Consider the following 27,310-nt stretch of genomic DNA (forward strand, 5'->3'; position numbering starts at 1 on the left):
TATGGGCATTCCATGTGGTTCTCATTCAAAATTCTCACTCCTCTTTGAAACTAATGGCTTCCATCTTCTTCAGATGTATTGGACATGCCACATGTATCTGTGCATTCTGTTTACAGTTCTAACGGTGTGAGACAGAACATGAGATAAACTCTTAAGATTACAAGATTTGAAAATGTGTACTATGGTGATGGTTGTTTTGCTTTTTTTAAAAAAGAAAATTTGAGTCCTATATCTGCTCCTCTACCAGCCACCATCCCTACTTTCCTCCTTACTGTTTCACTATGGTCCTGAAGAAATGTTGGCCATGTCCTCTTCTCTGATGTAGCTCTCTATATCAAGGAAGGAAGGCATGAAATCAGGGAGCTACTACCTGTATAATCAAAGAACAAATGAAATTAAATAAACATTAATTGAGTACCTACTATAAGCACATCACTTTTGTTCCTTTAGACTGCAAAACAACTCTATAAAGTGAGACTGTAAAACAGCTCTATAAAGCGATAGAATTATGCTCACTTTTCAAATTGACAATTTTTGATGTATTTTTAGCATGACTGTGATTTTGTATTCATTATTTTTATTAATATATAATGTATTATTTGCCCCAGGGGTACAGATCTGTGAATCGTCAGGCTTACACATTTCATAGCACTGACCATAGCCCATACCCTACCCAATGTTCATAACCCAACCACCCTCTCCATATTCCCCCTCCTCCCAACAACCCTCAGTTTGTTTTGTGAAATTAGGAGTCTCTTATGGTTTGTCTCCCTCCCAATCCCACCTTGTTTCATTTTTTCCCTTCCCTACCCCTAAAACACCCTGTCCTGCCTCTCAAATTCCATATATCAGGGAGAACATATGATAATTGTCTTTCTCCAATTGACTTCTTTTGCTAAGCACAATACCCTCTAGTTCCATCCACGTCATCACAAAACGTAAGGTCTCATTTCTTTTGATGGCTGCATAGTATTCCATTGTATATATATACCACTTCTTCTTTATCCATTCATCTGTTGATGGACATCTAGGTTTTTTCCATAGTTTGGCTATTGTGGACATTGCTGCTACAAATATTCAGGTTCATGTTCCTCTTCGGATCACTACATTTATATCTTTAGGGTAAATACCCAGTAGTGTGATTGCTAGGTCATAGGGTTGTTCTATTTTCAACTTTTTGAGCAAACTTCATACTGTTTTCCAGAGTGGCTACACCAGCTTGCATTCCCACCAACAGTGTAGGAGGGTGCCTCTTTCTCCACATCCTCGCCAACATCTGTCATTTCCTGACTTGTTAATTTTAGCCATTCCGACTGGTGTGAGGTGGTATCTAGTTGTGGTTTTAATTTTTATTTCCCTGATGCCGAGTGATGGTGAGCACTTTTTCATGTGTCTCTTGGCCATTTGGATGTCTTCTTTGCAGAAATGTCTGTTCATATCTTCTGCCCATTTCTTAATTGGATCATTTGTTCTTTGGGTGTTCAGGTTGATAAGTTCTTTATAGATTTTGGATACTAGCCCTTTACCTGATGTGTTATTTGCATAATATCTTCTCCCATTCTGTTGATTCTCTTTGGCTTTGTTGACTGTTTCCTTTGCTGTGCAAAAGCTTTTGATCTTGATGAAGTCCCAATAGCTCATTTTGCCCTTGATTCCCTTGCCTTTGGCGATGTTTCTAGGAAGAAGCTGCTGTGGCTGAGGACAAAGAGGTTGCTACCTGTGTTCTCCTCAAGGATTTTGGTGGATTCCTGTCTCATATGGACATCTTTCATCCAGTTCGAGTCTATTTTCATGTGTGGTGTAAGGAAATGGTCCAGTTTCATTCTTCTGCATGTGGCTGTCCAATTTTCCCAACACCAGTTGTTGAAGAGACTGTCTTCTTCACATTGTACAGTCTTTCTTACTTTGTTGAAGATTAGTTGACCATAGAGTTAAGGGCCCATTTCTGGTCTCTCTATTCTGTTCCATTGTTCTATGTATCTGTTTTTGTGCTAGTACCATACTGTCTTCCTGATTACAGCTTTGTAATGAAGCTTGAGGTCCAGAATTCTGATGCCAACAGCTTTGGTTTTCTTTTTCAAAATTCCTCTGGCAATTCTGGGACTTTTCTGGTTCCATACAAATTTTAGGATTATTTGTTCCATTTCTTTGAAAAAAAAAATAGATAGTATTTTGATACGGATTGCATTAAATGTGCAGATTGCTCTATAGCATAGACATTTTCACAATATTTATTCTTCCAACCCATGAGCATGGAACATCTTTCCATTTCTTTGTGTCTTCCTCAATTTTTTCATGAGTGTGTTATAGTTTTCTGAGTACAGATTCTTTCCCTCTTTGGTTATATTTATTCCTAGGTATCTTATGGGTTTGGATGCAGTTGTAAGTGGGTTCAATTTCTCTTTCTTCTGTCTTGTTGTTGGTGTATAGAGATGCAACTGATTTCTGTGAATTGATTTTATATCCTGACACTTTACTGAATTCCTTTATGAGTTCTAGCAGTTTTGAGGTGGAGTCTTTTGGTTTTTCCACATAAAGTACCATATCATCTGCAAAGAGTGAGAGTTTGACTTCTTCTTTGCCAATTCAGATGCCCTTTATTTCTTTTTGTTGTCTGATTGCTGAGGTAGGACACCTAGTACTATGTTGAATGGCAGTGGTGACAGTGGACAGCCCTGCCATGTTCCTGACCTTAGATGAAAAGCTCTCAGCTTTTCCCCACTGAGAATGATATTTGCTGTGGGTTTTTCATTGCTCTTGTGATATTGAGGTAGGTACCCTCTATACTTACACTGTGAAGAGTTTTGATCAAAAAAGAATGCTGTACTTTGTCAGATGCTTTTTCTGCATCTACTGAGAGTATCACATGGTTCTTGTTCTTTCTTTTATTAATGTATTGTATCACACTGATTGATTTGCAGGTGCTGAACCAATCTTGCAGCCCAGGAATAAATCCCACTTGGTCATGGTGAATAATCCTCTTAATGTACTGTTGGATCTTATTGGCTAGTATTTTGGTGAGAATTTTTGCATCCATGTTCATCAGGGATATTGGCCTGTGATCCTTCTTTTTGATGGGGCTTTGTTTGGTTTGGGGATCAAGGTAATGCTGGCCTCTTAAAATGAGTTTGGAAGTTACCCTTCCATTTCTTTCCAAAAAATGGAACAGTTTCAGGAGACTAGGTATTAATTCTTCTTTAAATGTTTGGTAGAATTGCCCTGGGAAGCTGTCTGGCCCTGGGCTCTTTTTTGTTGGGAGATTTTTGATGCCTGCTTCAATCTCCTTTCTGGTATGGGTCTGTTCATATTTTCTGTTTCTTCCTGGTTCAGTTTTGGTAGTTTATATGTCTCTAGAAATGCATCCATTTCTTCCAGATTGTCAAATTTGCTGGTGTATAGTTGCTCATAATATGTTCTTATAATTGTTTGTATTTCTTTGGTGTTGGTTGTGATCTCTCCTCTTTAATTCATGATTTTATTAACTTGGGTCCTTTCTCTTTTCTTTGGATACATCTGGCCCGTGGTTTATCAATCTTATTAATTCTTTCAAAGAACCAGCTCCTAGTTTCATTGTTCTACTGTTCTTTTGGTTTCTATTTTATTGATTTCTGCTGTGATCTTTATTATTTCTCTTCTTCTGGGTTTAGGCTTTCTTTGCTATTCTTTCTCCAGTTCCTTTGGGTGTAGGGTTAGGTTCTGTACTTGAGACCTTTCTTGCTTCCTGAGAAAGGCTTGTACTGCTATATATTTTGCTGTGTCCCAAAGATTTTGAACATTTGTTTTTTCATTTTCATTTGTTTCCATGAATTTTTTAAATTCTTCTTTAATTTCCTGGTTGACCCATTCATTTTTTAGTAGGATGCTCTTTAGCCTCCATATATTTGAGTTCTTTCCAAGTTTCCCCATTGATTGAGTTCTAGATTCAAAACATTGTGGTCCAAAAATATGCAGGGAATGATCCCAATCTCTTGGTACCAGTTGAGACCCGATTTTTGACCCAAGATGTGATCTATTCTAATGTTCCATGTGCACTAGAGAATAATGGGTATACTGTTGCTTTGGGATGAAATGTTCTGAATATATCTGTGAAGTCCATCTTGTCCACTGTGTCATTTAAAGCCTTTATTTCCTTGTTGATCTTTTACTAAGATGATTTGTCCATTTCAGTGAGTAGGATGTTAAAGCCCCCTACTATTATTGTATTATTGTTGATGTGTTTCTTTGATTTTGCTATTAATTGGCTTATTTGGCTGCTCCCATGTTAGGGGCATAGATATTTAAAACTGTGCGATCTTGTTGGACAGATCCTTTAAGTATGGTATAGTGTCCTTCCTCATCTCTTATTATAGTCTTTGGCTTAAAATCTAATTTCTCTGATATAAGGATTGCCACCCCAGCTTTCTTTTTATGTCCATTAGTGTGGTAAATGGTTTTCCACCCCTTTACTTTTAATCTGGAGGTGCGTGTAGGTCTAAAATGAGTCTCTTGCAGACATCATATTGATGGGTCTTGGTTTTTTATCCATTCTGATACCCTGTGTCTTTTGTTTGGGGTATTTAACCCAATTACACTCAGGATAACTATTGAAAGATATTAATTTAGTGCCATTGTGTTGCCTGTTAGGTGACTGTTACTGTATATTTTCTCTGTTCCTTTCTGGTCTATGTTACTTTCAGGCTCTCTCTTAACTTAGATGACCCCTTTCAATATTTCCTGTAGAGCTGGTTTGGTGTTTACAAATTCTTTGAGTCTTTGTTTGTCCTGGAAGCTTTTAATCATTCCTTCTATTTTCAATGTCAGCCTACCTAGATATAATATTCTTGGCTACATATTTTTTCACATTTAGTCCCCTGAAATATCATGCCAGTCCTTTCTTCCAGGTCTCTGTGGATAAGTCTGCTGCCAATATAATGTTTCTACCACTGTAGGTTACAGACCCCTTGTCCCAAGCCACTTTCAGGATTTTCCCTTTGTCACTGAGATTTTAAGTTTTTTTTTTAAGATTTTATTTATTTATTTGACAGAGAGAGATCACAAGTAGACAGAGAGGCAGGCAGAGAGAGAGAGGGAAGCAGGCTCCATGCTGAGCAGAGAGCCTGATGCGGGACTCGATCCCAGGACCCTGAGATCATGACCTGAGCCAAAGGCAGCAGCCCAACCCACTGAGCCACCCAGGTGCCCCGAGATTTTAAGTTTTATTATTAGATGATGGGTTGTGGACCTATTTTTATTGATTTTGAGAGGAATTGATTTTGATGTTTGTTTTTGGTCCCCAAATTAGGGAAGTTCTCTGCTATAATTTGCTCCAATATGCATTCTGCCCCTCTCTTTCTTCTTCTTCTGGGTCCCAATTATTCTAATATTGTTTCATCTTATGGTATCACTTATATCTAGAATTCACCCCTCATGATGCAGTAGTTGTTTATCTCTCTTTTTCTCACCTTCTTTATTCTCCATCACTTGGTCTTTTGTGTCACAACTTCTCTCTTCTGCCTCATTTGTCCCAGCAGTTAGATCCTCCATTTTTTATTGCACCTCATTAATAACCTTTTTTATTTCAACTTGGTTAAATATTAATTCTTTTATTTCTACATAAAGAGATTCTCTAGTATGTTCTATGCTTTTTTCAACCTCAGCTAGTTTCTTTATACCCATCATTCTCAACTCTATTCCCATCATTCTCAACTCTATTCCTGACATCTAACTAATGTCCATATTCATTAGGTCCCTGGCAGTCAGTACAAGCTCTTGTTTTTTTTTTTTTTTTTTTTTTTTTTTTGGTGAGTTTTTCAATTTTGTCATTTTTTCCGGAGATGAATAAATGAATGGGGTGACAATGACCCCAGAAAAATATACACTAAACAAATCAGAACAGACCTGAAATCAGGGGGAAAAGGAAAGGGGAAAAAATAATACCATGATGCTGATTAATATAACAGAGCCACATACTAGATTTCTTTTTTTAAGATTTTATTTATTTACTTGACAGAGAGAGAGATCACAAGCAGGCAGAGAGGCAGGCAGAGAGAGAGGGGGAAGCAGGCTCCCTGCAGAACAGAGAGCCCAATGTGGGGCTCAATCCCAGGACCCCAAGATCACAACCTGAGCCAAAGGCAGAGGCTTTAACCCACTGAGCCACCCAGGCGCCCCCATATACTAGATTTTGAGTGTATTTTGGTATGTTCAAAGAAACTGTCTCCCAAAGTTTTAAAGAAAGAAAATATATATATATATATATATATATATATATATATATATATATAAAATGTGTGTGTATGTATATACATATGTGTGTGTGTATATACATATATATATATACACTAAAATATGTGTGTGTGTGTATACATATATATATATATACACTAAAATAAGAGTAAATATGATGACAGGATGGAATATGACTGTAAAGATGAAAATTTCAAAGTATTTTTAAAAAGAAATTGATAAGGTAAGAAGTTTGTTGAAAAAAGAAAGAAAAAAAATTTTAGAAAAAAGGGAGAGAGAGAGAATGTGATCAGGCAGGAGACTAGAGCAAAGCCATACACTAGATTTAGGGTATATTTTGGTCTGTTAGAAGAAACTATATCCCAAAATTTTAAAGAAAGAAAGAAAGAAAAAGAAAGAAAGAAAGATATATATATATATATATATATATATATATATATATGTATACAAACATATTTGTCTCAGTGAGAATTTGTCTTAGTGAGAATATATATATATATATATATATATATATATATATTAGGTTAAACATAATGAAGGGATAGAATATGACTGTAAAAATGAAAATTAAAAAGATTTTGCTTTTTTAATTGATAAGTATTTGGTAAGATGTTGCTTTAAAAAGAAGAACAAAAATTCAAAAAAAAATAGAAAAAGAAAAAAATTTACTTTGAAAGACTAAAGAATCATGGGGGGAAAGCCATGAATTCAATATGCTGTATTCCCCTAGTGCAAGAGTTTTGCAGTTCTCATTGATGGGTAAACTTGGTCTTGGCTGGATGTTCTTGCTGATCTGGGGGAGCAGCCTATTGCAGTGATTCTCAAATATCTTTGCCCAAGGCAGAATTACACCACCCTTGCCAGGGGCCAGGCTAAGTAATTTGCTTGGGTCTGCTCTCTGTAGCTTTTGTTCCCTGAAAGCTTTCCATACAGCTTTGGAGGACAAGAATGAAAATGGGGGCCTCCCAATCTCTGGCCCCAGAGTAGCTGAGAACTTGGGGCCCCACTCCTCAGTGAGCCCTCAGAGAAAAGCAGTCAGTCACTCCTCTCTTCGTGGTCTCCAGCCACACTCTGTGGTCACCAACCTTTCTGGCTCTGGCTCATAACCCCGTTTGGAGTTTCCAAACTCAGCAGATTTATGACTTAATGTCTCACATTTTAGTCTCCTATCCATTTCAAATTGATTTTTGTGTATGGTGTAAGAAAATGGTCGAGTTTCATTCTTTTGTAAGTTGCTGTCCAGTTTGCCCAACACCATTTGTTAAGGAAACTTATTTTTTCCCATTGGACATTTTTTCCTGCTTTGTCAAGGATTAATTAACCATATAGTTCATTTCTGGGTTTTCCATTATATTCCACAAATATGTTTGTCTATTTTTATGCCAGTACCATCCTGTTTTGATCACTATAGCTTTGTAATATACCCCAAAGTCTGGAAATGTGATGCCTCCAGCCGCTTTTCTTTTTCAAGGTTACTTTGGCTATTCCAGGGTCTTTAGTGGTTCCATACAAATTTTAGGATTATTGTAGCTCTGTGAAAAATGCTAGTGTTGTTTTGATAGGGATTGCATTAAATCTATAGATTGCTTTGGGTGATACAGACATTTCGACAATATTTGTTCTTCCAATACAGGAACATGGAATATCTGTCCATTTCTTTATGTCCTCTTCAATTTCTTTCATTGGTGTTTTATAGTTTTCAGAGTACAGGACTCACTTCTTTGGTTAGGTTTATCTCTAGGTATCTGTTGTTTGGGGTGCAGTTGTAAATAAGACTGATTCCTTAATTTCTCTTTCTGCTGCTTCATTATTGGTGTATAGAAATGCAACAGATTCCTGTACATTGATTTTTTATCCCACAACTTTACTGAATCTATCAGTTCTAGCAAATTTTTTGGTGGTCTTTCTATAGAGAGTAACATGTCATCTGAAAACAGTGAAAGTTTTACTTCTTCCTTATCAATTTGGATGCCTTTTACTTCCTTTTGTCATCCGATTGCTGTGGCTAGGACTTCCAGTACCTTGCTGAAGATAAGTGATGAGATTGGGTGTCTTAGTCTTGTTCCTGACCATAGTGGAAAAGCTCTCGGTTTTTCCCCATTGAGGATGCTATTAGCTGTGGGTTTTTCATGTATGGCCTTTATTATGTTGAAGTATGTTCCCTCTAAACCTACTTTGTTGAAGGTTTTTTTTTTTTATTCAAAAAAATGTCCTGTGCTTTGTCAAATGCTTTTTCTGTATTTATTGAAATTATCCTATGGTTCTTATCATTTTTTATTAATATGGTATATCAGCTTGCTTGATTTATGAATATTAAACCACCCAAAGATAAGTCCCACATGATGAAGATGAATGGTTTTTATAATGGATTCAGTTTGCTAGTATTTTATTGAAAATTTTTGCATCCACATTCATCAAGGATATTAGCCTGTAGTTCTCTTTTTTAGTGGAGTCTTTATCAGGGTAATTCTGGCCTCAAAGAATGAATTTGAAAGTTTTCTTCCCTCTATTTTTTGGAAATGATTGAGAATAGGTATTAACTTTAAGTGTTTGATAGAATTTACTTGTGAAAAAAAATTTTTTTTAATTTACCTGTGACGTCAACAGGTCCTGGACTTCTGTTTGTTGGGAGGTTTTTTGGTTTTGTTTTATTTTATTTTGTTTTGTTTTGTTTGCTGGTTATCAGTGTGTTCATGTTTTCTATTTCTTCCATTTACAGTTCTGATAATTTATGTTTCTAGGAATTTATCCATTCTTTCCAGGTTGTCCAATTTGTTGGCATACAGTTTTTCATAATATTCTCTTAGAATTGTTTGTATTTCTGTGGTGTTGGTTATTTCTTCTCAGTGATTTTATTTATTTGAGTCCTTTCTCTTTTCTTTTTGATACATCTGCTAGGGATTTATCAATTTTTGTTAATATTTTCAAAGAACCAGCTCCTGGTTTCATTGATCTGTTCCATTTTTTTTTTTTTTAGTTTCTATGTCACTTATTTCTGCTCAGATGTTTATGATTTCCCTTCTTCTTCTGGCTTCATTTGTTATTCTTTTTCTAGCTTCTTTAGGTGTAAGGTTAGGTTGTTTATTTGAGATTTTTCTTGCTTCTTGAGGTAAGCCTGTGTTGCTATATACTCCCCTCTGAGGACCACTTTTACTGCATCCCAAAGGTTTTGGACTGTTGTTTTCATTTTCATTCATTTCCACATATTTTTTATTCCCTCTTTGATTTCCTGGTTGACCCATTCATTCTTTTGTAGCAAGTTGTTTAACCTCCATGCATTTGTGGTCTTTCCAAAAAGTTTCTTTTGGTTGATTTCTAATTTCATAGTGTTGTGGTCAGAGAAGGTGCATGGTATGATTTCAATCATTTTGTATTTCTTAAGGCCTGATTTATGACCCAATCTGTGATCTATCCTAGGAATGTCCCATGTGCCCTGGAAAGGAACGTGTATTCTGTTCTTTTAAGATGGAATATTTTGAATATATCTATTGAGTCCATCTGGCCTAATGTGCCATTCAAAGCCATTGTTTCCTTGTTGATTTTCTGTTTAGATGATCTACTGGTATAAGTGGGGTGTTAAAGTCCATTACTATTATTGTATATTATCAGTTAGTGCCTTTATGTTTGTGATTATTGTATATATTTGGGTAATCCATTGTTGGGTTCATAAATATCTTCAATGTTATATCTTCTTGCTGGATTGTCCCCTTTAATATGATATTGTAATCCTCTTTATCTCTTGTTACAGTCTTTGTTTTAAAGTCTAGGTTGTCCAACATAAGTATTGCTACTCCCTCTTCCTTTTGACTTTGCATGAAAAATATTTCTCCATCCCCTCACTGCCAATCCACAAATGTCTTTAAGTCTGAAATGAGTCTATTGTAGGCATCATATAGATTTTTTTATCCATTCTGAAACCCTGTGTGTTTTTATTGGAGCACTATTTCATTTACATTCAAAGTAATTACTGATAGATAAGTATTTATTGCCATTTTATTACTTGTTTTATCATTGTTCCTGGAGATATTCTCAAAACCTTTCTTACCTTTTGTCACTTTTGGTCTACTCTTTCCACTCAAAGACTCCCCTTTAATGTTTCTTGCAGAACTAGTTTACTCACAAGCTCTTTTTGTTTTTGTCTGGGAAACTTTTTATCTCTCCTTCTATACTGAATGATAGCCTTGATGGATAGAGTATTGGCTGCAGATTTTTCCCATTCAGCACTTTGAACATATCATGCCACTCCCATCTGCCTTGCCAAGTTTCTGTTGAGAAATTTCCTGCTACACTTATGGGTCTTCCCTTATAAGTTAAGGACTTATTTTGTCTTGCTTCTTTTTAGATTTTTTTCTTTATCACTATATTTTACAGATTTAGTTACAGTGGGTCTTGGTGTTGGCATGATTTTGTTGATTATTTTAGAGAGGGAGGGGGAGGGACAGAGGGAGAGAGAGAATCTTAAGCAGGCTTCACACCCAGTGCACAGCCCATTGCAGGGCTCAATCTCACAACCTTGAGATCATGCATGACTTGAACTGAAATCAAGAGTCAGATGCTTATCCAAATGAGCCATCCAGATGCCCCATGCTCTGTTGATTTTGATTGGAGTTCTCTGTGCCTCCTGGATCTGGATGTCTCTTCCCTTCCCCAGATTAGGGAAGTTTTCAGCTACTATTTTCTCAAAAAGATTTCTGCCCCCATTTTCTCATTCTTCTTCTGGGACTCCTATAATATGAATGTTATTATAGTTCATGGAGTCACTGTGTTCCCCAAATCTATTATCATATTGCATAATTCTTCTTTCTCTCTTTTGTTAAGGTTCATTATTTTCCTTTGTTTTTTTCTTCTTTGTCACTAATTTGTTCCTCTGCCTTTTTCAGCCTGCTCTTCACTGCATCAAGTCTGTTTCTAATCTCATTTATTGAATTCTCCCTCTCTGATTGATTGGGGTTTTTTAACTGTTTTATCTAGGTGGTAAGGGACTGCCTGATGTCTTTTATTCTTTTCTCAAGGCCACTGAGTATCCTTATGATTGTGGCTTTAAATTCTCCATTAGACATGTTACTTATATATGTTTTACTTAGCTCTCTGACTATGGCCTTATCTTGTTCTTTCATTTGGGATAAGTTCCTCTGTCTTTGCATTTTGTCTACTCTGCTTTCCTCTTCTGTCTTAGAAAAGATAGTTATGCTTCCTTCTCATGAAAGTAATGACTTTATGAAGAAGAGGTCATATAGTGTCCAGGGTCTGGCACATCTGGGTGTTTCTCTGGTGTGTGATACTTGCACTCTGCCATTGTATTTTGTCTGCTCCGTCCTTTAGGCCAGTCATCTGCAGAGGCTCTCATTGTCTTCTGTGGGCAGTGTTTGGTCCCTGACCTGAATGTGGCAAGTTTTAACTAGGTATGAAGTGGTCTGCTTGTGAAATGAGACTTAATATCACTTCCAAAAGAACTGAAGCCTTACCGACCTCTCTGGTCAGGAGACATGGTGTAGGCAGAGGGTTGTGCTCATCTTCCCACTGTGCTGAGACCGAGGCAAACTTGACTGAGAGGGGCAGACCTACTATAGCACAGGGGATTGGGTCTTGGTGTAAGCAAGGTAAGCAGCCAGTGTCAGTGCTGCTCTGCTTCCCACAGGTGACTCTATGTTTTTGCTGAGGGGCAGGATGGGAAATGGCATCTGCCAGCTCCTTTGTTTCTGGAGAGATGTCTCCATGAATGCTGCCTATCAGGGAAGAGCTCTGAGAAGAGTGAATAATCTCCTGCCTGAACACCCCAGGTGTTTTTCACATCACTGTTTCCATGCTTTCTGCCCCTGGAATTTTTTTTTTTTTTTTTTTTTTTTTTTTTTTTTTTTTTTTTTTTTTGCCTTCCTTCACTCCAGGAGCAGGGTAGTTACCTCCAGGCTCTATCCCAGCCAAGCCTGCTGACCTTTAAAACTCTAGTCCTTAAGCCCTCCAGTTGCAAGAACTCGTAAAATTCAGCCCCTCATTTTCCAAGCCAATGGCTTTGGGAAAAACTTCTCCTTGTGCCTTCTCCCTGTCTGTTCCTCTATTGCCTTTCTCTGTGAGCATGGCTCCCTTCCTCTGCATCACCTGAAATCCATTTCTCCCCTAAACCATGTCTCCACACTTCTACCTTCTTCAGTGTAACCTCTTCCCTCCCTTTAGTTGTGGAATCTGTTCTGTCAGTCTTCAGGTCAATTTCTGGGGGTTTTAGGATGATTTGATAATTACCTAGTTGTGTTCATGGGGTGAGATTAGTCTAAGGTCCTCCTACTCCACTGTCATATTCCCTCTCTCTCTAGCTCATTTCTTTTTATAACTGAATAACATTCAATTGTATAGATGAACCACAGTTTGTTTATGCATTCACTATTGAATGATAGCTTGGTTTCTTCCAATTTTTGGCAATTACAAATAAAGGTACTATAAATGTTCATATGTTGGTTTTGTTTGAGGATAAATTTTCAACAAATTTGGGTAAATACCTAGGAATACAATTGCTGGGCTGGGTGGTAAGAGAGACTCTTAACTATAGGAAACAAACAGGGTTGCTAGAGGAGAGGTGGATGAGGTGATGGGATAATTGGGTGATGGGCTTTAATGGGGGCACATGATGTGATGAGCACTGGGTTTTATACACGACTAATGAATTATTAAACTCTACAATGGAAACTAATGATGTACTACATGTTGACTAATTGAATTTAAATTTAAATTTAAAAAGGAAAGAACCTGCGAAACTCTCTTCCAAATTGGCTGTACCATTTTGCATTCCCACTAGCAATAAATGAGCATTCCTGTTGCTCCACATTCCTGTCAGAATTTAATGTCATCACTATTTTGGACCTTAGTCATTCTAATGGGTATGCAGTGTTATCTTATTGTCTTAATTTGCATTTCATGTACTTATTCATAATATAAATATGTTCTTTGCTGACATGTCTGTTTAGATCTTTTTCCCATTTCTTTTTTTTTTTTTTTTTTTAGGTAAGCTCCATGTTGGAGCCTACTTAATGTATGGCTTGAAATCAAAACCTGGAGATCAAGACCTGAGCTGAGAGGTGCCTGAGTGGCTCAGTTAAACATCTGCCTTCAGCTCAGGTCATGATCATCCTGGGATCAAGCCCCACATTAGGCTCCTTGCTCAGCATGGATCCTCCTCTACCTCTCCCTCTCCCTCTGCCTGCCACTCTGCCTGTGTGATCTCTCTTCTTTTCCCTCTCTCTATCTCTCTCTATCTCTCTGTCAAATAAATAAATAAAATTTTTGAAAAACACCCAAGCTGAAATCAGGAGTCAGCTGCTTAACCACCTGAGCCACCCAGGTGCCCTCTTTTTCCCATTTCTTAATGGGATTTTTTGTTTCTGATTGTTGAGTTTTACGAGTTTTCTATTTTTGATACAAATCCTTTATTAGATATGTGTTTTGCAGATTTTTCCCCCATTCTGTGGCTTTTATTTTGATTCACTTAACAGTGTCCTCCATGTGAAAGTTTTTAATTTTAATCTAAGTTATCCATTTTTTTTCTTTCATGGTTTGGGTTTTTAGAGTGCTACCTAGAAGCCCATTGCCAAACCCAATGTCACTTATATTTTCTCCTTTGCTATCTTCTAGGAGTTTTAGAGTTGCTGATCTATATTGAGTTCATGTTTGTGAGTGGTATAAGGTCAGCATCTACATTAGTATTTTTTTCATATGTGGATGTCCATTTGTTCCAAGACCATTTGTTGAAAAGCCTGTCCTTCCTCCATTGGATTGCCTTTGCCCCTTTGACAAAGATTAGTTGAATATATTTGTTTTGACCTATATCTGATCTCTATATTCTGATCCATTCATCTGCCTGTTTATTACTCCACCAATACCACACTGTTTTTATTACTATAGCTTAATGCTAAATCTTGAATCAGGTAGTGTCAGCCTTCCAGTTTTGTTCTTATTCTTCATAGTGTACTAGATACTTTGAATCTTTTTCCTTTCCATATAAACTTTAGAATCAGTTTTTTTTTTTATATTCACAAAGTAATTTGCTGGGATTTTTTTTAAGATTTTATTTATTTATTTGACAGGGAGAGATCACAAGTAGGCAGAGAGACAGGCAGAGAGAGAGGGGAGGAAACAGGCTCCCTGCTGAGCAGGGAGCCTGATGCGGGCCTCAATCCCAGGACCCTGAGATCATGACCTGAGCCAAAGGCAGCAGCTTAACCCACTGAGACACCCAGGCGCCCAAGTTGCTGGGATTTTGACTGGTATTGTATTGAATCTATAAATCAAGTGGAGGGATGACATCTTGACAGGATTGAGTCTTCCTATCTATGATAGGAATATCCTTCTATTTATTTAGACTTCAATTTCTCTCATCAGAGTTTTGCAGTTTTCTCTAAATAGATTTTCTCTAAATAGATTTTGTACATATTTTGTTTGATTTATACTTAAATCAATCTCTCTCTGTCTCTCTCTCTCTCTCTCTCTGGTGCTAATGCAAATAGTGTTGGGTGTTTTATTTCAAATTCCAGTTGGAATTCATTGCTAGTATATAGGAAGGCAATTGACTATTATATATTGGGTTTGTATCCCACAGTTTTATTATATTTGCTTGTTAGTTCCAGGAGATTTCTTTTGTCAATTTTCCTGGACTTTTTATATAGAAAATCATGTCATCTGCAAACACAGACAGTTTTATTCCTTCCTTCACAACATGTATAACTTTTATTTCCTTTTCTTGCCTTACTGCACCAGCTAGGTGTTCCAGTATGATTTTGAACAGGAGTGGTGAGAGTGAATATCTTTGACTTGTTTTCTACCTTAGAGGGAAAGTATCTACCTCTCACCATTAAGTGTAATGTTAGCTATAGATTTCTTGTAGACTCTTTTTTTTTAATCAAATTCATGAATTTTCCCTCTGTTCTTATGATGAGATTTCTTAGCATGAATGGATGTTGGATTTTGTCAAATGATTATTGAAATGATCGTTTGGTTTTTCTTCTTTGTCCTGTTGATGTGTGATGGATTAATTCATTTTTGAATGTTAAATCAGACTTGCATACCAGGAATAAATCCCATTTGGTTGTGGTGCATAAATCTTTTAATACATTGTTGGATCTGACTTGCTAATATTTTCTTGTGGATTTTTTAATCTATTTTCAAAAGAAATATTGGTCCATTGTGATGGAACTAGAGTGTATTATGCTAACTGAAATAAGTCATTCAGAGAAAGACAAATATCATATGATTTCACTCATATGTGGAATTTAAGAAACAAAACAGAAGAACATAGGGGAAAGGAAGGAAAAATAAACTAAGATAAAAACGGGGGGGGGGCAAACCATAAGAGACTCTATAGTTAAGAGAACAAACTGAGGGTTACTGGAAGGGAGGTGGGTGGGGGGTGGGCTAAATGAGTGTTGGGCATTAGGGAGGGCACTTGATAAATCACTAAATTCTACTCTTGAAACCAATACCACACTATATGCTAACTAACTTGAATTTAAATTTAAAAAATGAGGAGAATGGATAAACAAATTGTGGTATAATCATACCATGAACTGTTACTCAAAAATTGTAAATATTGTCTCCAGTAATGTATTTTGACTTCTTCAAAATTTATGTATGAAATTTTTCCTAATTTTCTCTCACTTTTCCCTTCTTAATAAATGAAATTTACTATTGACATTTAATTGAAAAAAAAGAGAGAGAGATGTTGGCCTGTAGTTTTCTTTGTTTGTTATGTCTTTGGTTTTGATATTAGGGTAAGCATTACCTCATGTGATGAGTTAGGAAGTATTCCATCTGCTTCTGTTTTCTGGAGCAGGTTGCAGAGAACTGATATAACTTTTCCCTTAGCTTTTTGGTAAAATTCACCAGTGAAACCATCTGAGCCTGGTTCCTTCTGTTTTAGAATGTTATTAACTGTTGATGCAATTTCTTTACTATATATAAATGGATTATCATTTATATATTATGCATTCAAATTATATGTTTTGTGTGAGTTTTAATAGGTTGTGTAAATTTGTGGGCATAGAATAGTAGTAGTATTTCTAATATTAGTCATTTGTGTCTTATCTCTTCCTTTCTTGGTTAGCCTGTGTAGAAGTTTATGAATTTTATAGATCTTTACAAAGAACCACTTTTTGGTTTCTTTGATTTTTTTTCTATTGCTTTCCTGTTTTCAATTTCATTTATTTTTGTTCTTATTTTTATTGTTTCCTCTTCAAATTGCTTTGGATTTAATTTGCACTTCTTTTTCTGTTTCCTAAGGTAGAAGCTTAGATTAGATATTTTCCAAAATAACTTAGCTCTTTCTCTTGTTCTAATATATTATTTTCAAGCTATCTTTGCATTGTTGATTTCCAGTTTAATTCCATTATCATTTAAGAACATAGTTTTTATGGTATCTATGCTTTTAAATTTTTTGAGGTGCATTTTATGACACAGAGTGTTTATCTTAGCAAATATTCTATATGAACTTGAGAAGACTGCATATTGTTGGATCAAGTATTCTATAAATGCCGAGATTTAGTTGATCATGATTCTGTTCAGCTCAACTGTATCCTTAATGATTTTCTACCTGCTGGATATTTCAATAGTAATTGAGGGATGTTGAAGTCTACTATAATAGTGTATTCATCAGTTTTTGCCTCATATTTTTGGCACTCTGTTATTTGACATATACACATTAAGGATTGCCATGTCTTCTCACAGAATTTGTCTCTTCATCATTATGTAATTCCCCACTTTATCCCTGATCATTTTCCTTGTTCTAAAGTCAGCTTTGTCTGAAATTTACATATATATATATATATATTTTTTTTTTATTATCATTAGCATGGTATAGCTTTCCCCGCTCCTTTATTTTTAATCTACCTGAGTCTTTATATTTAAAGCGTGTTTCTTATAAATGACATGTAGTTGTTTCATGGGATATTTTATCTACTGTAACAGTGTCCTTTAACTGGTATATTTAGAACATTCACATTTGAAGTGATTATTGATATAGTTGAAATAATTTCTACTATTTTTGTAACTAAATTTTTATATATCTACAATACTTGCTTACTATTCACTGCCTGTTTTCTTTGTTTTTTTTTTTGTCTTCTCCTTTACTGACTTTTCTGATTTTAATGAAGCATTTTATATAATTCCATTTTCTCTCCTCTTTTAGCATATCAATTATACTTCTTTTTAAAAATTGAGTGATTGCCCCAGAGTTTGAAATGCACATTTATGGAGCACATTATAGGTGGCACAGTCAGTTAAGTGTCCAACTCTTGGTTTCAGCTCAGGTCATGATCTCAGGGCCATAAGATCAAGCCCTGCATCAGGTTTCATGCTCAGCATGAAGTCTTCTTGGAGCTTCTCTCTCCCTCTCCCTCTGCCCCTCCTCCCCACTCTCACTCACTCTCTCCCTAAAATAAATAAATAAATCTTTTAAAAAAGAATATACATTTATGACTTAACCAAAGCCACTTTCAAATAACACTATGCCACTTTACTGGTAGTACAGCTACCTTATAGCAGAGTATTCCCAATTCCTCCCCATTCCTTAGAGCACTGCTGCCAGTTCTCTTATCCATAAACTACAATCACTAAATACATTATTGTTATTATTATTTTGAGCAAAATATTATCTATTCAATCAGTTAAGAAAAAGTAAAACAAAAGATTTTATTTTACTTTTATTTATTCCTTCTCTAACATTCCTCCTGTCTTTACATAGATCCAAGTTTCTAACTTATTCATTTCCTTTCTCTGAAGAACTTTTCACATTTCTTACAAGGCAGTCCTACTAACAATAATTTCCATCAATTTTTGTCCAAGAAAGTATTTCTTCTTCATTTTTTGAAGGCTAATTTTGCTGGATATAGAATTCTAGTTTGGCATGTTTTTCTTTTAACACTTTAAATATTTCACTGCACTATCTTCTTGCTTAGTTTTTTAAGATAAGCCAATGTAATTATCTTTGTTCTCTTAAGGGTAAGTTGTCCACCACCACTCCCAACTTCTCTGAATATTGTATCTTTATCTTTGTTTTCTGCAGTTTGAATATGATGTGTCTGGGGTCAGCCCTTTGGTATTTATCCTACTTGGTGTTCTCTGATCTTTCTGGATTTGAAATTTGGTGTCTGTAATTACTTCTAGAAAATTTTCATTCAATATTACATCAAATAATTCTTCTGTTTCTTCCTCTTCTTTCTCATTCTAGTATTCCCATTATGTATATGTTACACCATTTGTTAATTGTCCCACAATCATTAGATATCCTCTTCCAACTTTTTTATTCTTCCTTTCTCTTTGCATTTTATTTAGGAATTTTCTATTAACATATCTTCAAGGTCCCTGATTCTTTACCATCAAATGAATTCTTTTATAATGATTTTTTGATTGCCAAAGTTATTTTTAATTTAATTTTTTAAACTAAAATCAAAAACAAAAAATAGTTTACTCACTTCTGCCCTGCCCCACCCACTGCCCCAGTTCTGGCAAGCACCAATTTGTGTCTGGATTTATGAGTTTAGTTTTTTGGTTTTTATTTTTTTAGGTTCTACATATAAAGGAGATCATAGGGCAGTTGACATCCTCTGGCTTATTTCATTTAGAATAAAACCCTCAAGGCCTATCCATCTTGTCACAAATGGCAATATATTATTTTTATGACAAAATAATCTATTTTATACACAAACACACTGCATCTTCTTTAACCATTTATCCATCAATGAACACTTAGGCTTTTTCCATATCTTAGCTATTGTAAATAAATGCTTCAGTGAACATGGGGGTGCACATATCTTTTTGATTCAGTGTTTTCATTTCCTTTAGATAAATACCCAAGAGTGGAATTGCTGGATCATATGGTAGTCCTATTTTTAAATTTTGAGGAACCTCGTTACTGTTTTTCATAGGGACTGCATCAATTTACATTCCCACCAACAATGCACAGGGTTCCCTTTTCCCTATATCCTTGCCAATACTTACCAATTTTTTGTCTTTTTTTTAAAAGATTTTATTTATTTATTTGACAGATAGAGATTGCAAATAGGCAGAGAGGCAGGCAGAGAGAGAGGAGGAAGCAGGCTCCCTGATGAGCAGAGAGCCTGATGTGGGGGTTGATCCCAGAACCCTGGGATTATGACCCGAGCTGAAGGCAGAGGCTTTAACCCACTGAGCAACCCAGGCGCCCCTGTCTTTTTTTTTTTTTTAAGAGAACACAAGCATGTGTATAGGCAGAGGGAGAGAGAAAGAGAGACTCTTAAGCGGGCTCCATGCCCAGTGTAGAGCCAGACACAGGGCTCAATCTCATGACCCTGAGATCATTACCTGACCCAAAATCAAGAGTCAGATGCTTAACCGAGTCACCCAAGCACTCCCAATTTTTTGTCTTTTCGAAAATGACCATTCTGACATGTATAAGGTAATATCCTATTCTGATTTTGATTTGCATTTCACTGATTAATGATGTAAAGCAAGTTTTCATATGTCTGTTGGCTATCTGTATGTCTTTGGGGAAATGTATATTCAGATCTTATGCCCATTTTTTAATTGGGTCATTTGGGGGCTTTTTTTGCTATTGAGTTGTAAAAGTTCTTTATATATTTTAAATATTAACCCCTTATCAGATAAATGATTTGCAAATATTTTCACCCATTCGGTAGGCTGCCTTTTCATTTTGTCAATGGTTTCCTTTGCTGTGCAGATGTTTACTTTGATGTAGTCCACTTATTTGTTACTTCTCTTGCTTTTGCCTTTGATGTCAGATTCAAAAAAATCTTTGCCAAGACCTTTTTGTCAAGGACCTGACCACCTATCTTTTCTTCTAGAAGTCTTCTGATTTCAGGTCTACATTCAAGTCTTTAATACATTTTGAGTTAGTTTTTTAATATGGTGTAAGATAGTGATCCAGTTTCATTCTTTGCATATGGATATCCAAATTTTCAAACACCATTTTTTGAAGAGACTGTCCTTTCCCCATTGTATATTCTTCACTCTTTTGAAAATTATTTGACTATATATGCATGGATTTATTTCTTAGCTCTTTATTCTGTTCTATTTATCTATATGTCTTTTTTTATGCTGATATCATACCATTTGAATTACTAAAGCTTTGTAATATAGTTTGAAATCAGGGAGCATGGAGCCTCAAGCTTTGTTCTTCTTTCTCAGATTGCTTTGGCTATTCAGGGTCTTTTGTGGTTTCATACAAATTTTAGGATTGTTTGTTCTATTTCTGTGGAAAATGCCATTGGAAGATTTGTAAGGATTTCATTGAAATTTTATTACTTGGATAGTATGAACATTTTAACAATATTAACTCTTCCAATACTTGAACATGGTATATCTTTCCATTTATTTTTTTTTCTTTTTCCATTTATTTCATTAATGTCTTCTAGATTTCAATATACAGGTCTTTTACATCTCTGGTTAGGGATATTCATAGGTATCTTACGGTTTTGGGTGCAATTGTAAACTGTTCTCTTAATTCCTATTTCAGATAAACCATAATTCATGTATACAAATGCAACCGATTTGTGTATTGATTTTGTATCCTGCAACTTTACTGAATTTATTAATTCTAAAAAACATTTTAATAGTCTTTAGGGTTTTTGTATATAATATCTTGTCAACTGCAAATAGTGACAGTTTAACTTCTTCCTTCCCAATTTAAATGCCCCTTAACTCCTTTTCTTAAATAATTGCTCTAGCTAGGACTTCTAATACTCTATTGAATAAAGGTGGTGAGAGTGGACATCTTTGAATTTTTCCTGATATTAGAAAAAAAACTTTCAACTGTGGCCTTTATTATGTTGGGGGTACATTCTCTCTATATTCACTTTGTTTAGAGTTTTTATCATAAATGGATGTTGAATTTTGTCAAGTGCTTTTTTTGCATGTTTTGAGACCATCTTGTGATTTTCCTGCAGTGTATCACATTGACTGATCTACAGATGTTGAACCATCCCTACATCCCTGAAATGAATCCCACTTGATTGTGGCATATGATCCTTTTAATATGTTGTTGAATTTGATTATCTTATATTTTGTTGAAGACCTTTGCATCTAATGTTCACCAAGGATATTGTCACATAGTTTTCTTTTCTCGTGGTACCCTTGACTGGTTTTAGAATCAGGGTAATACTGACTTCATAAAATAAGTTCCCTCCTCTTGTATTTTTTGGAAGAATTTGAGTATTGATATTATTTCTTCTTTGAGTATTTGGTAGAATCCACCAGTGAAGCCTTCTGATCCTGGACTTCTGTTTATTGGAAGATTTTTTATTATGGATTCATTCTCCTTACTAGTAATTAGTCTGCTCAGATTTTCTGTTTCATCATAATTCAGTCTTGATAGGTTGTATGTTTTTTAGGTATTTATCCACTTTCTAGGTTGTTCAAATTGTTGGTATATAATTATTCATAGTAGTATTTTATGATCCTCTATATTTCTGTGGTATCAGTTGTAACATTACCCCTTATTTTCTGATTTTATTTGAGTTATCTCTTCTTCTTGGTGAGTCTAGCTAAAGTTTTGTCAATTTCATTTTATCTTTTCAAAGAACCAGCTCTTAGTTTCAGCGTTTCTTATTGTTAATATTTTTTTCTTACTTACATCTACTTTTTTAAGAACAGTTTTGTGTTCACAGCAAGATTGAAGGGAAAAGAGAGATTTCCCATATATACTTTCCCCTGCCCATGAAAAGCATTCCCCTCGTTATCAACAATATCCCACCAGAGTGGTACATTTGTTAAAATTGTTGAACCTACATTGACACATTGTATAATCACCCAGCTCATAGTTTACACTGCTGTTGTACATTCTGTGGGTTTGGAAAAATGTATAATGACATGTATACATCATTATAATATCATACTGACCTGAAAATCCTGTGCTCCAACTATTTATCCCTCACCCCCAATTTCTAAAAACCACTGATCTCTACTGCTATGTTGTAGAGTCTGTGTTTAGTTTTGTAAGAAACCACAAAACTCTTCCAAAGTGGCTGTACTATTTTTACATTCCCACCAGAAGTTAATGAGGGTTCTTGCTGTACCACATCCTCAGCAGCATTTGGTATTATCTGTATTCCAAATTTTGACCATTCTAATAGGTGTGTAGCTTTATCTCATTGTTGTTTTAATTTGTATTCCCCTAATGAGAAATGATATGAAGTGTTTTTCATATGCTTGCTTTCCATCTGTGTATCTTCTTCGGTGAGATATCTTTTAAGGTCTTTGGCCCATTTTTTTTAATTGTTTTGTTAGTTTTCTTTTTTTATTATGTTATGGTAGTCATTATACCATCATTAGTTTTTGATGTAGTGTTCCATGATTCATTGTTTGCATATACCCAGTGCTCATTGCAATACATGCCCTTCTTAATATCCGTCACTGGGCTAACCCATCACCCCATGCCCCTCCACTCTGAAACCCTCAGTTTGTTTCCCAGAGTCCATAGTCTCTCATGGTTCATCTCCCCTTCTGATTTCCCTCCCTTCATTTTTCCCTTCCTTCTCCTAATGTCCTCCATGCTATCCCTGATGTTCCACATATAAGTGAAACCATATGATAATTGTCTTTCTCTGCTTGACTTATTTCACTCAACATAATTTCCTCCAGTTTCATCCATGTAGAGGCAAATGGTGGGTATTCATCCTTTCTGATGGCTGAGTAATGTTCCATTGTATATAAGGAGCACACCTTCTTTTTTTTTTTTATTTCTTTTCAGCATAACAGTATTCACTGTTTTTGCACCACATCCAGTGCTCCATGCAATACGTGCCCTCTCTAGTACCCACCACCTGGTTCCCCCAACCTCCCACCCCCTGCCCCTTCAAAACCTTCAGACTGTTTTTCAGAGTCCATAGTCTCTCATGGTTCACCTCTCCTTCCAAATTCCCTCAGCTCTCTTCTCCTCTCCATCTCCCCTTGTCCTCCATGCTATTTGTTATGCTCCACAAAAAAGTGAAACCATATGATAATTGACTCTCTCTGCTTGACTTATTTCACTCAGCATAATCTCCTCCAGTCCCTTCCATGTTGATACAAAAGTTGGGTATTGGAATATTACACAGTCATCAGAAAGGATAAATTCTTATGTGTGGAGTTGATTTGTTGTTGGTTCTCCAGTTCTTTAAGGTGTAGAGACAGCTGGTGCATTCTGGATTTTTCAGTTTTTTTGAGGGAGGCTTGGATGGCTATGTATTTCCCCCTTAGGACCACCTTTGCTCTATCCCATAGGTTTTGGACTGAAGTGTCTACATTCTCATTGGTTTCTATGAATTGTTTCAGTTCTTCCTTGATCTCCTGGTTGATCCAAGCATTCTTAAGCAAGGTGTTCTTTAGCTTCCAGGTGTTTGAGTTCCTTCTGAACTTTTCCTTGTGATTGAGCTCCAGTTTCAAAGCATTGTGATCTGAGAATATACAGGGAATAATCTCAGTCTTTTGGTATCAGTTGAGTCCTGATTTGTGACCCAGTATGTAGTCTATTCTTGAGAAGGTTCCATGTGCACTTGAGAAGAATGAGTATTCTGTTGTTTTAGGGTGGAATGTTCTGTATATATCTATGAAGTCCATCTGGTCCAATGTGTCAATCAATGCTCTTGTTTCTTTATTGATTTTCTGCTTCGATGATCTATTTCTGAGAGAGGCATGTTAAGATCTCCTACTATTAATGTATTCATATCACTATGACTCTTTATTTTGATTAACAGTTTTCTTATGTAATTGGCTGCTCCCATATTGGTGGCATAGATATTTACAATTATTAGATCATCTTGGTGGATAGTCCCTTTAAGAATGATGTAGTGTCCTTCTGTATCTCTGACTACAGTCTTTAGTTTAAAATCTAATCTATCTTATATGAGAATTGCTACCCTGGCCTTCTTTTGAGGCCCATTGGCATGAAAGATGCTTCTCCATCCCTTCACTTTCAGTCTGGGTGTATCTTTAGGTTCAAAATGGGTCTCTTGTAGACAACATATTTATGGGTCCTGTCGTTTTATCCAGTCTGCAACCCTGTATCATTTTATGGGTTCATTTAGGCCATTCACATTGAGAGTGATTATTCATAGATATGTTTTTATTGACATCGTGTTATCTTTGAAGTCTTTCTTTCTGTAGATTGTCTCTATATTTCTGTTCAATGCTATTCTTAGGATTTTTCCTCTTTTATAGAACCCCCCCTTAATATTTCCTGCAGTGTTGGCTTGATAGTTGCATAGTCTTTTAAGCCTTGCTGGTCTTGGAAACTCTTTATCTCTCCATCCATTTTGAATGTCAGCCTTGTTGGATAAAGTATTCTTAGCGGCATGTTCTTCTCATTTAGTGCCCTGAATATATCTTGCCAGGCCTTTCTGGCTTGCCAGGTCTCTGTGGACAGGTCTGACGTTATTCTGATGGGCTTTCCTCTGTAAGTAAGGAGCCTCTTTGTCCTAGCGGCTTTCAAGAGATGGTATCTACAATTACGATTCCTCAATTTGACTACGAGGTGCCTTGATGTTTTCTTGGAATCTATAATCTTGGGTGGAGACCGTTCAGCCTCTACTACATGAACGCTGGTTCCATTTGCGAGATTGGGAAAATTTTCATGAAGAACTTGTTCCACTATATCTTCTAGAATTCTTTCTTTCTCCTCCCCTTCAGGGATTCCAATAATTCTGATGTTGGAGCGTTTCATGGCATCATTTATTTCCCTGATTCTGTTTTCGTGGCTTCTAAGCTGTTTGTTCCAGGCTTCCTCCTGATCCTTTCTCTCTATCTGTTTGTTCTCCAGGTCACTAATTCTATCTTCTGTCTCAGTTATGCTAGCTTTTAGAGAATTTAGATTAGATTGGAATTCATTGAGAGCATTGTAAACTTCATCCCTGGTAGCTTTCAGCTCTGCCCTAATATTGTGAACATCATTTCTGGCCTCTTTCAGTTCTGCCCTAATCAATTCTGTTTGGTCATCCATGGCTTTCTCCAACCTAGCTATTGCTTGGATAATTGTTAGCCTGAATTCTCTTTCCGACATATTGTCTATGTTGATAGCCATTAGCTCTGTTGCAGAAGGCCCATCCTCTGTATTTTTCTTCTGTTGGGCTTTCCTTCTCCTAGTCATTTTGGTGAGAGATGACTGAACGGATGTAACTGGGTGTATCGACCGTGGTGCAGTCAAGGTGCACCCTGGAATGCTTCTGAGCAATCAGGCTTCCCCACCCAAATGAGAGAAAAAAGAAAAGGAAAGGAAAAAAAAGAGAGAGAGAGAGACAGGAAAAAAAGGGAAGATAAAAGAGAAGGTTCAGCCCAAATGGGCCCCAAGGTAAGATTGATGAAGTATACAAACAAAAACAGACAAACAAAAAGACTGATAAAAGTATATGACAAGAGAAATATATATATATATATATATATATGCAACTAAAGGAAGAACCTCGTCAAAAAGAACCCCAAGTGTAAGATTTATATACTATCAGGGCAAACACAAAAACACAGAAACATTGGCGGAAGAAAAAGATGGGAGAGTGGTTATAAATTCTCAGTGTGGGTGAGGAGGGTTATTTTGCTTCTTCCTGGATGTATCTTAATATCTTTGTTAAAGGACTCAACTTTCCTAAGATAAAGGGGGATTAAAAATTGGTTTACCTATAGGGGTAGCATTGATTGGGGAAAGGGGATTACCTTGAACTTTAACTCTATATGAATATTAGAAAATAAAAATTAAAAAAATAAACTAGACTAAACTAAAATTTAGAAAAAAATTTAAAAAATAGAAATGCAAAAGAAAAACACAGGTATATGTATCAAAAAGTTCAGGTTAGAAGGTTATTATGGAATTTGATGTACTGGACATCTCACTGTGATGGTAAATAGGTTAAAAAATTATCTATATAAAAAAAAATGAGCCAGAATAGTGGGAACATGTTAAAAATAAAAGTTGTCCTATGAAGTAGTGGTGGTTGTTCTCTTGTAGTCTTTTTTTTTTCCTGGTTTTTTTTCTGGTGGAGGGGCCTGCCAAATGGGTTTTCAGTCAATGATGTTCCCTGAGTTAAGTCCTCCCACCCCCCCCAAGGGGGTGGGCTCTGAGGAAACCGGTTTTTTTCAGGCTTTTGTTCTCTGGAGGTTTTTATGTTTGTTCACTTTTTTTTTTTCTCTTGCCTTGACCGCTTTTGATGGTTTTTGTAGGTTTAGAGGAAAGCAAACTGCACCCTGACCTCCCTCTCAGAGAGAAGCCTCAACCTGGTCCCCTGTGGGTGCTGCAGAGCCTATATAAATTCCCCCTTGGCCGCTGGCAGAGCAGGTTCTGAGTCACGGACGCAGGGGGACGCAGGATCTTTTGCTTGTACCCAAAACCACGGCAGCGGTGGCTGTCTGGCAGCTCCAGACTGCCAGAGAGGTTCCAAGCAGTGATTGCACACGGATATTTTCCAGCTGGCCCGGACTGGGAGTGCCTGGTCTTTCTGGGTCTAAGAGTGCTGGGCTTTCGCGCACCTCTCTCAGGGGAGGCTGAGGGGTGCGCGCGTCTCAGGCTCTGTAGCACGGCTATGCATTCTGCCATCTGGCTCCCAGCCCCTCACAGGAGCCAGACCCCACACGTTCTCAGGCACACTGATGGCTCAGGGACCAAGACCTGGTTTCTCCGCCACACTCTCTCTGGCTCAGCACCAGGGGAAGCTGTCCTGGGTCCGGGGACTTAAGCCCCTGTCCCTAGCTTCCCCGATTCCCACAATTTCCCTCCCCTCCCGCGATCCTTTGCTCTTTCTGAGTGCTTTCAACCAGTCTCCAAGTTAATGCTGGTCCCCAGATGCAGGGCACTCTCGTATTAGGGGTATTACTTTCCAATTAGTCACCTCTGGTGGCTCCCTCCCCCTTTTGTTTATCTTCCAATATCAGTCTGACATTCCCACTCTGCTTTACCTGCCCACTGGCATCTTCTGCCCCTGTAGAGATCCAGATGTGTATAATTCTGACCTCAGACTGATTTCATGGGTGATCGGAGTTCTTTGGTAGGTAATCAGTTCACTTTAGGCTACAGGATGAAATGGCGCCTCCTCCTACTTCCCCGCCATCTTGTCTCCCACACCTTCTTTTTTTAAAGATTTTATTTATTTAT

General features: G+C 36.6%; 1 protein-coding gene across 5 annotated transcripts in view; it reads left to right on the forward strand.

The window, feature by feature from the left end:
• EDA (ectodysplasin A) overlaps positions 1-27,310 on the forward strand; it is a 477,063-nt gene that overhangs the window by 418,614 nt on the left and 31,139 nt on the right. The window contains exon 3 of one of the 5 annotated variants that reach the window (XM_032331773.1): positions 13,219-13,292. The exons of the other annotated variants lie outside the window; for them this stretch is intronic. Coding sequence (XP_032187664.1) covers positions 13,219-13,289 — 71 coding nt within the window. The 3' untranslated portion in view covers positions 13,290-13,292. Of the gene's footprint in view, positions 1-13,218; positions 13,293-27,310 lie in introns of those variants that run through there. 5 annotated transcript variants of the gene reach the window in all.

The sequence above is a fragment of the Mustela erminea genome, chromosome X, assembly GCF_009829155.1.
Source record: "Mustela erminea isolate mMusErm1 chromosome X, mMusErm1.Pri, whole genome shotgun sequence".
Classification (NCBI taxonomy): Eukaryota; Metazoa; Chordata; class Mammalia; order Carnivora; family Mustelidae; genus Mustela; species Mustela erminea.